This window comes from Rana temporaria, chromosome 1 (assembly GCF_905171775.1).
Source record: "Rana temporaria chromosome 1, aRanTem1.1, whole genome shotgun sequence".
Taxonomy (NCBI): domain Eukaryota; kingdom Metazoa; phylum Chordata; class Amphibia; order Anura; family Ranidae; genus Rana; species Rana temporaria.
In genome coordinates, this window is record NC_053489.1 from 559,628,438 (window position 1) to 559,641,473 (window position 13,036).

Here is a 13,036-nt window from a genome sequence, read left to right on the forward strand (position 1 = left end):
ACACACTACACAAGGCTGACCTGCAGGCAACCTTTTATAGTGTGGGGCGTGTACTAAACCCCCTGAGCCATAATTGGCCAAAGCCACCCTGGCTTTGGCCAATTATGGCTCTACGTTTTTTGCAAGCTGTGATTGGCCAAGCATACAGGTCATAGTGCATGCTTGGCCAATCAGCCAGCAATGCACTGCGATGCCGCAGTGAATTATGGGCTGTGAAACACAACTCGAATTTGGCGTGAACGGCCCAAAACGTTTGTAATTCGATGAACGATCGAACATACGACATTCGAGTCGAACATGAGTTTGACTCGAATACGAAGCTCATCCCTACATGTAACACAGACATACTAAAAGCTTCTACAAAGTTTGCAAGTGTGTAAAATTATGTTTAGACTTGCAGTTGGTAGAAGGCGATAGTCGCATTTTTACAGCCCCCCAAACTTCTCCCCCTTAAGCTGCAAAGGCAGCGGATGGGGCTGCGCATATGCCATGGCTGTGATGCTTTGCAACAGTGATATAGGAGGGCACAGCAATATGTGGATGAGTGAGGGGACATGAGAATGGGTAGATCCCTGCGACATAGAGATGCCTCTTCAGTCGATCGATCAAAGATTCCCGGATGGACACACCCTTCTCTCTTCTCCTGTTTCTTCTTTCTTCTATCTCTAATGCCTTGCCCTTGTGGATTCTCTGAATTACCCCCCCCCCCATCCCCCCTCCTTTTTTTTTTTTTTTCTTTTTTTAAACCTAGACCTTTTCTGTAGTGTTGGGGACTAAGGGCTCCCCTACCGGAATCATTTAGGTTTAATATATGCTGAAGGTATCTTACTTGTTATGATTTTGAGCTGCCCAGATCCTCTAGTTGTGAGTTTACTCGAACCTGAATCCTACGAAGTGACTCAGCTATCTTAACTATCTGTAAAATGTGTTGTCTGATGGAGAATTTGGGCTCCGAGGGACTTCAATATCTAAATATTGGTCATTGATTGGCCTTCAGTATTAGTTATGTTATGTAGAGGGGCCGCAATTCAGGATCCATCCCTCAATTTGGGACAATAATGGTTCTATATTTAGTATAGCAAGCATTTGTTGTACTGTGATATTGTCAATATGCTTGGATGCCTGCTCATATGTTACCCAGTATCATTTTCCCTCTTACTTTTGTTTGTTATGATTGAAATTATTATTTTTTTTTTTTTTCTGATTGTTTTCCCCCCTTTTTTGTTTTACTTTCCTTTCCCCCTTTTTTTTTTTTATTACGACTTACTATGTGCAGAGCATGCGAGGATTGTTCGCTGCTCTCTGTGTTGACGCATATAATCTTTACTTGAAAAACAAATAAAAATCATTGAAACAGAGAATGGGTAGATGCACTCAGTACATCTTGCTCATTTCTATAGGGAAATCAGGGGCCCTTAAGTATGGGTGCTGTGTGCTCCTTACTCATTCACATTGGGTAGGTGCAGTATTAGTATTGGGGTCCCATAAGTAGGGGTATTATGTATCCTTTACTTATTCACAATGGATGGGTAGTATTGGGGGGTAACATGAATAGGGGTATTATGTACCCCTTACTTATTCACATTGGGGATAGTATTGGGGTCTCATGAGTAGGGGTACTATAAACCTCTACTCATTCACACTGGGGGACATTATTGGGGGTCCATGAAAAGGGGTACTCTGTTTTTCCTTCAAATCGAAGAAATCTTTCACTTCCGTTTTTTGCTAATAAAAAATATCACCCCATTCAAGCAAATTATCCCCCATTCAATTGAATGGGGCCACTCTGAAACTGCAGTGGTGCAGCATATATGGGGTTAACACAAGGAGTGGGGAAGCCACATATCGCTTCCTTGCCGCCTGTCAAACTTCTCTAAAAAGCGATCCGGCCACAGATTTCATAGTTGTGGCAGAGACAACTGCTAGTGTAAATGTGGCTTCAGACTGTTGCTGAAATGATTGGACTTTAGCCTTGTTCCCTAAATACAATCTGTTCCTATTCCATTTATTGTATTCTTGTAATCCCCAGGATATGTAACCTGGGAAACTATTTACTTTGCTATGTTTGGTCTCATATGTTTTAAGTTAATCATTGTTAATCTCCCTGATTAGTATGTTTGATTTGTATGTTTCTATTCATAAAGACGTATCATTTATTTTCTCATTATACTAAAGGCTCATACACACGGTCAGACATCCAACAAAATTTCCCTTGAATTTTTGTCCTAATTGATTTGTCCGGCCACACCCATAGCATACACACAGTCAGACTTTTCTGCAAACTTTTCTAAAACTTTCCTAACATCACGTGTTTTTTTTTTTTTGCTCTTTTCTGCTCTTTACCGCCACCCTTTGGTTAACTTCTGCTATTGTTGGTTGATTTTTAACATTGGTTCTGAGCATGCGTATTTGCACTTTGTCCAAAAGTTGGTTGGCTTGCTGTACACACGGTCAGACAAGGCACCATCGGACTTTTTTTGCCAAAAAGTTGGTCCGTTTGCAGACCCAACTTTGTCAGGTGAAACCCGAAAAAGTTGGTCCGATGGAGCGTACACATGGTCAGACAAATTGGAAAACTTGCAGATTTTGAAGTTGGTTGGCAAAAAGTGTGACTGTGTGTATGGGGCTTTAGAAGGTTTTCATTTATCCAGGTCAGAAAAGTCAAGAGCACCACCCGTGATCTGATTCTGGCCAATAGCCATTGGATCCAACTGCTTATTTCTAGAAAATCAGTGTACACATTTTTTAGTTTATTGTGTGAGGAAAGAATTTCTGTCAGTGTGTTTAAAGTTGTGTGCCATAAGTTTCCTTGATTAGTGTTCAAATTATGTACTCTAAAGCCTCATACACACAATAGGACTTCAATCGGACAAATCCATGGATTTTTGTCCGAAGGGCGTTGTCCGTGAACTTGTTCTGCATACAGACGGCAGAACATTTTCAGCCAACATTCACCAAACCACGTGGTTTTTCAGCTCCTCACCGCCACCCTTTGGGCAACTTCTGCTAATGTTGTCTGATGTTTAGCATTGGTTCGGAGCATGTGTGTTTGTACTTTGGATTTTTAGTCCGACAGACTAAATCCGACGGAACATATTTGTTGTTGAACAATTTGAGAGCATGCACAGCCAACATTTGCTGTTGGAAATTCAAACAACAATTGTCCAATGGAGCATACAGACGGTCCGATTATCCGACAAAACGCGACAGTCAGACAATTTTTGTCGGAATATCCCAGCGTGTGTACGGGCCTTAAAGGAAATTGGACAACAAAAGTAGTATAGTGTGTATGGGGTCTTAAGCCTTGTACACGCGATCGGATTTCCATCGGACTAATCTGTGGATTTTTGTCTGAAGGGCGTTGGCTGTGAACTTGTTCTGCATACAGACGGCAGAACTTTTTCAGCCAACATTCACGAAACAACATGCTTTTTCTGCTCTTTAGCGCCACTCTTTGGGAAACTTCTGCTAATGTTGTGTTATGGTTAGCATTGGTTCGGAGCATGTCGGTTTGTACTTCGGATTTTAGTCTGATGGACTTGTGTACACATGATCGGATAATCCGACGGCACACATTTGTTATCGGACAATTTGAGAGCATGACCATCCAACATTTGTTGTTGTAAATTCCGACAATTGTCCGATGGAGCGTACAGACGGTCGGATTATCCAACAAAACAAGTCCATCAAACAATTGCTGTCGGAATATCCGATCATGTGTACAGGCCTTTAGACTAGCCATACACACTACGAAAGGCCATATATAGATACATTTTTTGATCAGCTAGAGAGCTGATAAAAACAGCTGAATGAATTCCCCCATCCACACATGCAAGGTGGATGGAGGAATCCTTCCCATTGTGCTGTTGTATACTGACAGTGGGGACTCCTCCTCTAAGAATACAGAAATCAGCACTGCAACTGCTGATCGAATGAACATTTTCCAACATCCCATTTGACAAAAGTTAAGGCTCATACACACGATCGGATTTTCCAACAACAATGGTCCGACGGGCATGTTTTATCAGACAATCTGACCGTCTGTATGCTTCATCGGACAATTGTTGTCGGAATTTCCACAGACAAATGTTCGCTGTGCATGCTCTCAAACTTTCGGACAACAATGGTGTTCCGTCGGGTCATCCGATTGTGTGTACACAAGTCCATCGGACTAAAATCCAAAGTACAAACAAGCATGCTCTGAACCAATGCCAACCATCAGACAACAATAGCAGAAGTTGCTCAAAGGGTGGCGATAAAGAGCTGAAAAACCACGTGGTTTGTTGGCTGAAAATTTTCTGCCGTGTGTATGCAGAATAAGTTCACGCCCAATGCCCTTCGGACAAAAATCCACGGAAAAGTCAGATGGAAATCTGATCGTGTGTATGAGGCTTCAAGATCAACTTTTGCCAGGAATGGTCATATATGGATCAAAATAAACAGGTTCCTCCATCCATCCTGAACAGCATAAATGGAGTAATCTGTACTGCTGGCTTATTGTATTCAGACAGCTGAGTCACTGTTCTGTTGGTGATTTTCCACCTAGCTCATTCATTTTTTTCATTGACTTTTTTGTTGTGGTATATAATTTTTTTATTGGAATCCTCCAAAATTCAAGCCATATATGGCTAGCCAGGGGATTACACAATCAGCTGGTAATGTGTGTGAAGGGCTTAAAATAATGTATCATATTTTCCATAAATGTATTACTTTGTATCAAGTTTAACAACAATTGTCAAAATGTGTCAAATACTGTATATATCAATGCAGTACAAATGTGAATAAATCTCCTGCATTGCTCAATCCCTTTCTTACTTTCTTTAAATTTAAAACAAAGTAAAATTACATGCAACTACTGCACATGCCCAAAAAAAAGTCAACATTGAGCTCAGGGTGTGTTTAGCATGTCCAGTCTCTCTGCTTAATCTTACTTATATTTAGGCCAGCCATAAACGGTGCAAATTTCTTTCCTGCAACCATGGGTTGCAGGAAGAAAATTTGTACGACTCCCCAATCAACACAGACAGTGCTGATAGGGGAATCACTCCTTCCGAGCCACTGTCTGTTTCCACCAGGAGAAGTCAGTGATTATCACTAGTGGCTATAGCAGCCGCTAGGAATAATCGCAAGAGAATCTGTCGATCACCCTGCCCATTAACGATTCGAATCTCGGCTGGTTCCGGCTGAACCGGCCAGGATTCAAACCCTGTATGGCTGGCCTAAAGGCCTGTAAAACACAATTCAAAAATCGGAAGTAGAATTTCCCTTCTTACACTGGCCCCCCACATTACAATACGATTATGCCTAGTTGTTTTTAGGGTGAACCTCCCCTTTAATATGGTGCTTTCGACAGACGATTTTGTCTTTTCGTCAGACTAAAGCTGGATGTGCAGACTAAAAAAATGTTGTCGTACGTGAACTCAACGTCCTATTTTGGTTTAATAAATACAGTTTTCAGACGAAAAAAATTGTAAGAGCAAGACTATGCTTAGAAACTAAAGAATACATACAAAACTAGTCAACACTTCTGAAGTTGTATTCTGTCGTACGAGAATTTTCGTATGGTGAGTAACCTCTTTATTTTCTACATGAGACTAGCATGCAACAAAAAACAGACGAACGGTCATCCGAAAATCTGATCGTGTGTACAAGGCTTTAGAGAAGAAGTGGTCAGCTCTAACTGTCAAAAAAGCAGCCTGAATCAGTGTTTATAAACACTGTTCCAGACCTTGATTAAAGGAGTTGCAATCTATGCATTAAGGTAAAAAAACATCTGGTGTGTGTAGTGTAGCGGTCAGTGTGTAGTGTAGCGGTCAGTGTGTAGTGTAGCGGTCAGTGTGCAGTGTAGTGGTCAGGTCATGTCAGTATATAGTGTAGTGGTCAGTGTGTAGCGGTCTGGTCAGTGTGTAGTGGTCTGGTCAGTGTGTAGTGGTCAGTGTGTAGTGTAGCGGTCTGGTCAGTGTGTAGTGGACAGTGTATAACTCAGGTCAATGCAGTGGTCAGTATAGGAATCGTGAAGGGTCAATGTAGTGGTCAGGTAGGTTAGTGTAGTGGTCGGGTAGGTTAGTGTAGTGGTCTGAGTGTAGGCATCAGGCTGGTCAGTACTATTGTAGGAAGGAAAGGGACAGGACTTGGGGAGTGCAAAAATCCCACAGGTTAGGGGGCGCAAATTACTTGCCTTGCCCAGGGCGCTGACAACCCACGCTACACCACTGGGGGGAGTGGGCGGGGGAGCAGAGAGATTATGTCATCTCTCACCGCCCGCCCTGCAGTTCCGCCCACACTGTGCAGCCGCAGGCAGCAGAGCGATTACATCATCTCTCTGCTGCCTGCCTTCACTCAGGGACACAGCAAGTGACAATCTGCAACGTGTGGCAAGTGACAATCTGCAACGTGTGGCAAGTGACAATCTGCAACGTGTGGCAAGTGACGTCGTGGCAAGTGACAATCCGCAACGCGTGGCAGAATCTGAAGCAAAACTAAGTTAAACACACATCACATACGGCACTGTGTCGCTTAAACTGACAATTGCAAAGTCACGTGACACTGTACCCAAATACAATTGACGTCCTTTTTTCCCACAAATAGAGCTTTCTTATGGTGATATTTGATCACTTCTGCAGGGTTTTTTTGCGCTATAAACAACAAAACAGCGTGGGGGCCTTTTGGTGGGCTTGTTTTTTTTTTTTTTTTTTGGGGGGGGGGGGGGGCAGCATTTAATTTTTGGTCCCAGGCAGCACAATGTCTTGGGCCGGCACTGATATTGTCTTTTGCTGTATGCTGTGTGATGGTGCTTCAATAAAGACGGATTATTTTTCTGGATGCGGCTGTCCAGATTCTTCTGATTTCCCACTATACACAGCTAGACAAGCTGTGCTGCCTCCTAACATGTGAAATGTGTGGAGAATGGTGATAGCAGACCCATCTGGAGCGGTGGCATATCTTTTAGAAAACAAATGTGTTCTATGCTTTTGCAATGACTGGAGTTTATCCAGTGCAGAAAAACACTATGGGGTAGATTCAGGTAGGGAGCGCGTATTTGTGTGCGGGCGTAGCGTATCCTATTTACGCTACACCTCCGCAACTTTGACAGGCAAGTGCAGTATTTACAAAGAACTTGCTCCGTAAGTTGCGGCGGCGTAGCGTAAATAAGCCGGCGTAAGCCCGCCTAATTCAAATGTGGAAGATGTGGGCGTGTTTTATGTAAATTTATTGTGACCCCACGTAAATGACGCTTTTTCCGAACGGCGCATGCGCCGTCCGTGAAAGTATCCCAGTGCGCATGCTCCAAATTAACCTGCAAAAAGCCAATGCTTTCGACGTGAACGTAAATTACGCCCAGCCCTATTCGCGAACGAATTACGCAAACAACGTAATCAACGGAAAATTCGGCGCTGGCCCGACGTCCATACTTGACATTGGCTGCGCCTCATATAGCAGGGGTAACTTTACGCCGGAAAAAGCCTTACGTAAACGGCGTATCTGTACTGCGACGGCCGGGCGTACGTTCGTGAATAGGCACATTTAGCTGATTTACATATTCTAGGCGTAAATCAGCATACACGCCACCTAGGGGCAAGCGTAAATATGCAGTTAAGATACAACGGCGTAGGAGACTTACGCTGGTCGTATCTTAGACAAATTCTGGCGTATCTGATTCTTTGAATCAGGCGCCAAGATACGACGCCTCACACTCAGATATGACGGCGTATCTGGAGATACGCCATCGTATCTCCTACCTGAATCTGGCCCTATCAGTGAATATATGTGATCGAGCCCTTTGATTTTTATAAATAATTCTAAATCTGGTTAACATAAAAACTTTGCCATAAACAGATTAAGATTGTATACTTACATTTTTGTTTTCAAGAAAAGTCCCAATAAATGGCAGGGGTTTAGGACCTGGTATTCCATACTTTTTGAAAATTCTGTAAGGCCAAATCGCATAGCTGAAAAAACAAAACAAAAAAAACAGCAGATGACAGATGTGAGTATACATGAAAAGTCAGATGTCAATGGGGAAGGAAATAAATAGAAAAACAGCAAAAAAACAAAAACAAACAAAAAAACTGAAGTTCAGCTTAAAGTGACACTAAACAGTACCCTTATCTAGTCCAGTGGCGACTGGAGGAGCAGCAAACAAACCTGGCTCCCTCACTACTCCCACCCACATCATCGTTTGATCAATCACACACTCGATCGCCACTTCACTCGCCCGTCACCCCGCACTTACCACATCCAGGTCGCGGCTTTCCCCCTGCATCTCCTCCCAAGTCTCTGCGGTCGCTTCTCCTCCCTGACAAACTGGTCTTAGGACTCCTGGCCCATCGGGTCTCAGGACCTGCTTCCTGATTGGCCAGGAGGAGACGCAGGAAGACATTAGCGAATATTAATTTGCTAATGTCACACAAGTGGGTGGGCTTGGGGCGCAGTGCTCTGCTTTTTTAAGTCAATTAGGCTAAGGCTGTCAAAAAAACATTGAAATGCATGCGTCCAGCGCCCTGCATGGAGATTATGGGCTGGCTGCATTGATTAGGGGGGTGGCGCCCCTTAGGGTTGAGCCCCCACTGATCTAGTCCATCTCAGGAGCAATCATGAGAGGGTGGCTACCTTCCTAAATACAGTGGGATTATGGTGAACGAATTTAGCCACCCGCTAACAGGAAACCAAGCAAAAAAAAAAAAAAGGGAATTTGGAGATTTAGGGGGGGGGGGGGGGTGAAGAGCAATAGATGGCACTTTGAGTTAAAGTGGTTCTAAAGTCTCAAGGTTTTTTCTATGCAGGAACCCCCCAGCCCCCCCTTACTCTTACCTGAGCCCGATCTGATCCAGCGACGTGCATGAGAGCAGCGGCTCTCGCCACTGTCTCCCTCCTCATTGGGCAGATTGATAGCAGTGGGAGCCATTGGCTTCTGCTCCTATCAATAAACTCCAGTGATGAGGGAGCGGGGTTGAGTGCTGCTGTCTGTGTCAATGGACACAGTAGCGGGGCTCGGGAGCAAACACGCACAAGTTCCCCAATGAGAAGCGGCTTCCCATGGGTGCACTGGACATAGAGGAGGAGCCAGGAGCACCATCAGGGGATGGAGGAGGTTTGGGGCCGCTGTGTGAAATTCCACAGAGCATGTAAGTATAGAGATCTGTGTTATTTATTTATTGTTTTCCTTTACAAACACTTTAAGGATACATACTTAAAGGATCACTAAAGGAATTTTTTTTTTAGCTAAATAGCTTCCTTTACCTTACTGCAGTACTGGTTTCATGTCCTCATTGTTCATTTTTGCTTTGAAGTAGCTGTAATTCTGCTCTGATCTCCACACTTCCTGCTTGTCTGGCTCCTTATGAAAAATCTCATGGCAGCTTTTCACTGTGGTCCAAGCTGTGTGTCTAAAACTCCCCAGAACCAGATTCATTTTAAAAACAAAACACTGCCCTGGATTTGTTTGTTTTTGTTCTGTGTGTCTCTTTACTTCACAGAAACATGAAACCAGTTTAAAAACGAAAGTGAAACTGCAGGCACATTATATGATTGATTTTTATCTATTTTTAATCATTTTTAAAAGGAATCAGTTAACTTTTATGTCTCTATACCCTGTAAACAGTCATTTCAGCAAAAACATTTTTTTCCTTTAGTGACCGTTTAAGCAGACCTTTATATTTAAACCAGAAATTAGTGTCATTTTAACCCTTCCCTACTCTATCCAAAACTACAACAAGGTGAGGTTGGTCTTTAAAGAGGGGGTTCACCCTATACATTTTTTTTTCCTAGCATTAAATTAAGCATAGTAGCGCGAGCTACAGTATGCCTTTATTTCTTTTTTTAGCCCCGTACTCACTGTTTAATCCTATAGTGAAGATTCCGACTCCCCGCGGGGAATGGGTGTTCCTATCCAGAGGGAAGATGATTGACGGCCGGCTCTGGCGCGTCACGCTTCTCCGGAAATAGCCGAAATAGGACTTGGCTCTTCACGGCGCCTGCGCATAGTCTGTGAGCAGGCGCCGTATAGCGCCGTGAAGAGCCGAGACCTACTCCGGCTATCTTCGGGGAGTGTGACGTGCCATAGCCGGCCGTCAATCATCTTCCCTCTGGATGGGAAGGGAAACACTATAGGATTAAACAGTGAGTACGGGCTAAAAAAAGAAGTAAAGGCATACTGTAGCTCGCGCTACTATGCTTAATTTAATGCTAGAATGTTGTTATTGAGGGTGAACCACCGCTTTAAGTATTATAGAACGGACTGAACTACTTCACTGCCAATTGCAGAACCTGCAGAGCAATAAGATGTTGCTGCAACATGGAGACGTTTCCCGTAGCCAATAAGGATCTACTGTAGTTCTTCATTTTCTAGCGCAGATTAAAAAATAAGCAATACCAGCAGATTACTGCCACGGGGAATAGCATTTTCATTTGGTCCAGTTTTACAGATGAGCCTACAGCTCACATACAACTTCTATTTACAAGCCATCTCCATAGAATATATCTACTAAGATTTTAGCAGTTATTTTCTCAGACTACAGATAGCCGCGTCTTCCTCCCTGGTGCGCGGCTGATTTCCATGTATTTCCTCTATACAGACATTACAGGGATCATTATAAAATGGCACCTGAACTTCTTCCTATTTTTAAGGTGGAGATTTCTCTTATGAATTGGCACAGTAACATTAAGGGCCAGTTCACACCATAGAAACGCAGTCTGGATGCGTTCCAGACGCGTTTCTTCATGCGCGTTTGTGACACATTTTTGATGCGTTCCAGTGTGTTTTTTATGTGTTTTTGGTGCGTTTTTGATGCAGTCCAATGCATTTTTCCCCTCTTTTCTCTTAACCGCATATGTTTGTTCCAGTGCGTTCCAGTGCATTTGTGATGCGTTTTACAGCGTTCCAGTACAGTCCAGTAAAAATGCAGCATTTTATACTTTTTTTTTCTGGAGCTGGTACGCACTGGAACTGCAAGCACTGGTGTGAATTATGCCGTTGAAAACCATATAACCTACTTTCCATGCGTTTTTGATGCAGAAAGAAAAATGCACCAGACTGCATGTGGTGTGAACTGTCAGTCCAGTGCCTTTTTTTCCTGCTGCATTTTTCCTGCACTGGACTGTACTGGAACGCTATAAAAACGCACTGGAACACACTGAAATGCACCTAAACGCACTGAAACACACAGGTCCTCGTTTACAGTTAAGAAAAAAAAAGGGGGGGAACTGCAGTGGAACGTATCAAAAACGTGCATGCAGAAAAGCATCTGGAACGCATCTGGACTGCGTATCTATTGTGTGAAGTTGCCTTAAGAATAGATACATTTTATGGATTACCTCTCCCTTCCCGGTGTACATATTGACTCTGTCCCTCCCTGTAATTAAACAATCATTAATAATAATATTTTGTTATATAAGACAATGGTGTCCTTTAAGGTCATCACTGAAATTCAGTGACAAACATTTACAGCGTGATTCCCTTTGAAAAAGAAAGACAAGCTCAGACCAGTAAGCCTGGGTTCACTATTGATTGTGAGCGTGTTTACGTGACTTTTAGCCCAGGTTTACACTGACTGCGGGAATGAAATCGTGCAAGTTCAGCTTAATTTCGCACAATTTCATTCCCGCACTTCAGTCCTGACTTCGGGGGCGATTTCAGAGACATCAGTGCGGGTTTCTGCACAGATGTCCATGGGAATTGCACCCCGAAATCGCCAAAAGTAGTACAGAAATTACTCTTGGGAATCGGTGTGGCGCTCCATTTCTGGCAATTGCTGCCGACTTGGCATGCAAATTGACATGTCAAATCGCGTCAATGTGAACCAGGGCTAAAGGATTCATACACACTGGGCTTTAAAAAACACTGCTTCTACAGGAGATTTTATGTGCTCATGCACATTAGGGTTTTTAGAGGCATAAAAAGGGGGGGGGGGGTTTCAGGCAGAAAAAAAAAACAACAACAACTAGTGCTTGTTTAGGAGCATTTGACATTTTCAAGTGTACAGGGTGGGCCATTTATATGGATACACCAAAAACAAAAGTTGGATTCAAAATGGCCGACTTCAAAATGGCCGCCATGGTCACCACACATCTTGAAAAGTTTCCCCCCTTACATATACTAATGTGCCACAAACAGGAAGTTAATATCACCAACCATTCCCATTTTATTAAGGTGTATCCATATAAATGGCACACCCGGGTGGATCCATATAAATGGTACATTGATTATAGTTAAAAATGAGCAGAGGGTACTGTTTAGGAGAAAAACATTTATAAAAGCAAATGCCAATAAACTCTCCTAAACTGTTGTGCAATAAAAGCTACTATGGGCATTTTTTCTGCCAGAGGTTCTGACTTTTTTCTGCTTCTAGTGTAAATGGCCCCTTAGGCTTCATACACAATGGGCTTAAATAAATGACTGTTCCCCTGGAAGTTTTGCGTTTTTTTTTTAGAAAGCTCCAATCAAAAACGCAAACCAAATGTTTTTTTTTTCCTGTCTCTAAATGTTGAGCTCAAAATATGCCTGTAATCGTCCTAATGTGCATGGGCTCATAGGATAACACTGAGCTGCTTCGACAGGCAGAACACAAAACTCCTGTAGAACTAGCGATTTTTAAGCCAGCGTGCAAGGAGCCTAAAGCACTTTTTTTGTACATTTATTTAAGCATTTTTAGGCATGAGCCTTTTTTATTTAGCCAATGGAAACTTACTTCCTACCGTGTTTCCCCGAAAATAAGACACCGTCTTATATTTATTTTTCCTCCAGAAATCACACGATGGCTTATTTTCGGGGGATGTCTTATTTTTTTTACCTGCAAGTATGGTACAACAGTATGGAGCTGACCTTACCGTATTTATGGGGCTGCCGACACCTCTCCGGTCACTTAGAGATGCCGTGGAGCAGATAAGAAGGGCTGCACGACTTTTTTACAACTCCTGAGCTCCGCACCAGTACAGTACACCTATCACGTCTTGTTTTCCCGCCCGCGCCGCTACGCATACGACACGCCATCGCTACGTCTTATTTTCGGGGATTCGACACGCCATCGCTACGTCTTAT

At 43.1% G+C, this 13,036-nt stretch overlaps 1 protein-coding gene across 2 annotated transcripts in view; it reads right to left on the reverse strand.

Moving 5' to 3' along the window:
- The window catches only part of LOC120921209 (cytochrome P450 3A24), an 87,399-nt gene that overhangs the window by 72,571 nt on the left and 1,792 nt on the right, over positions 1-13,036 (reverse strand). For both annotated transcript variants that reach the window (XM_040333944.1, XM_040333935.1), the window contains exon 2: positions 7,856-7,949. In XM_040333944.1, the coding sequence (XP_040189878.1) occupies positions 7,856-7,949 (94 nt within the window). The remainder of the gene's footprint in view (positions 1-7,855; positions 7,950-13,036) is intronic.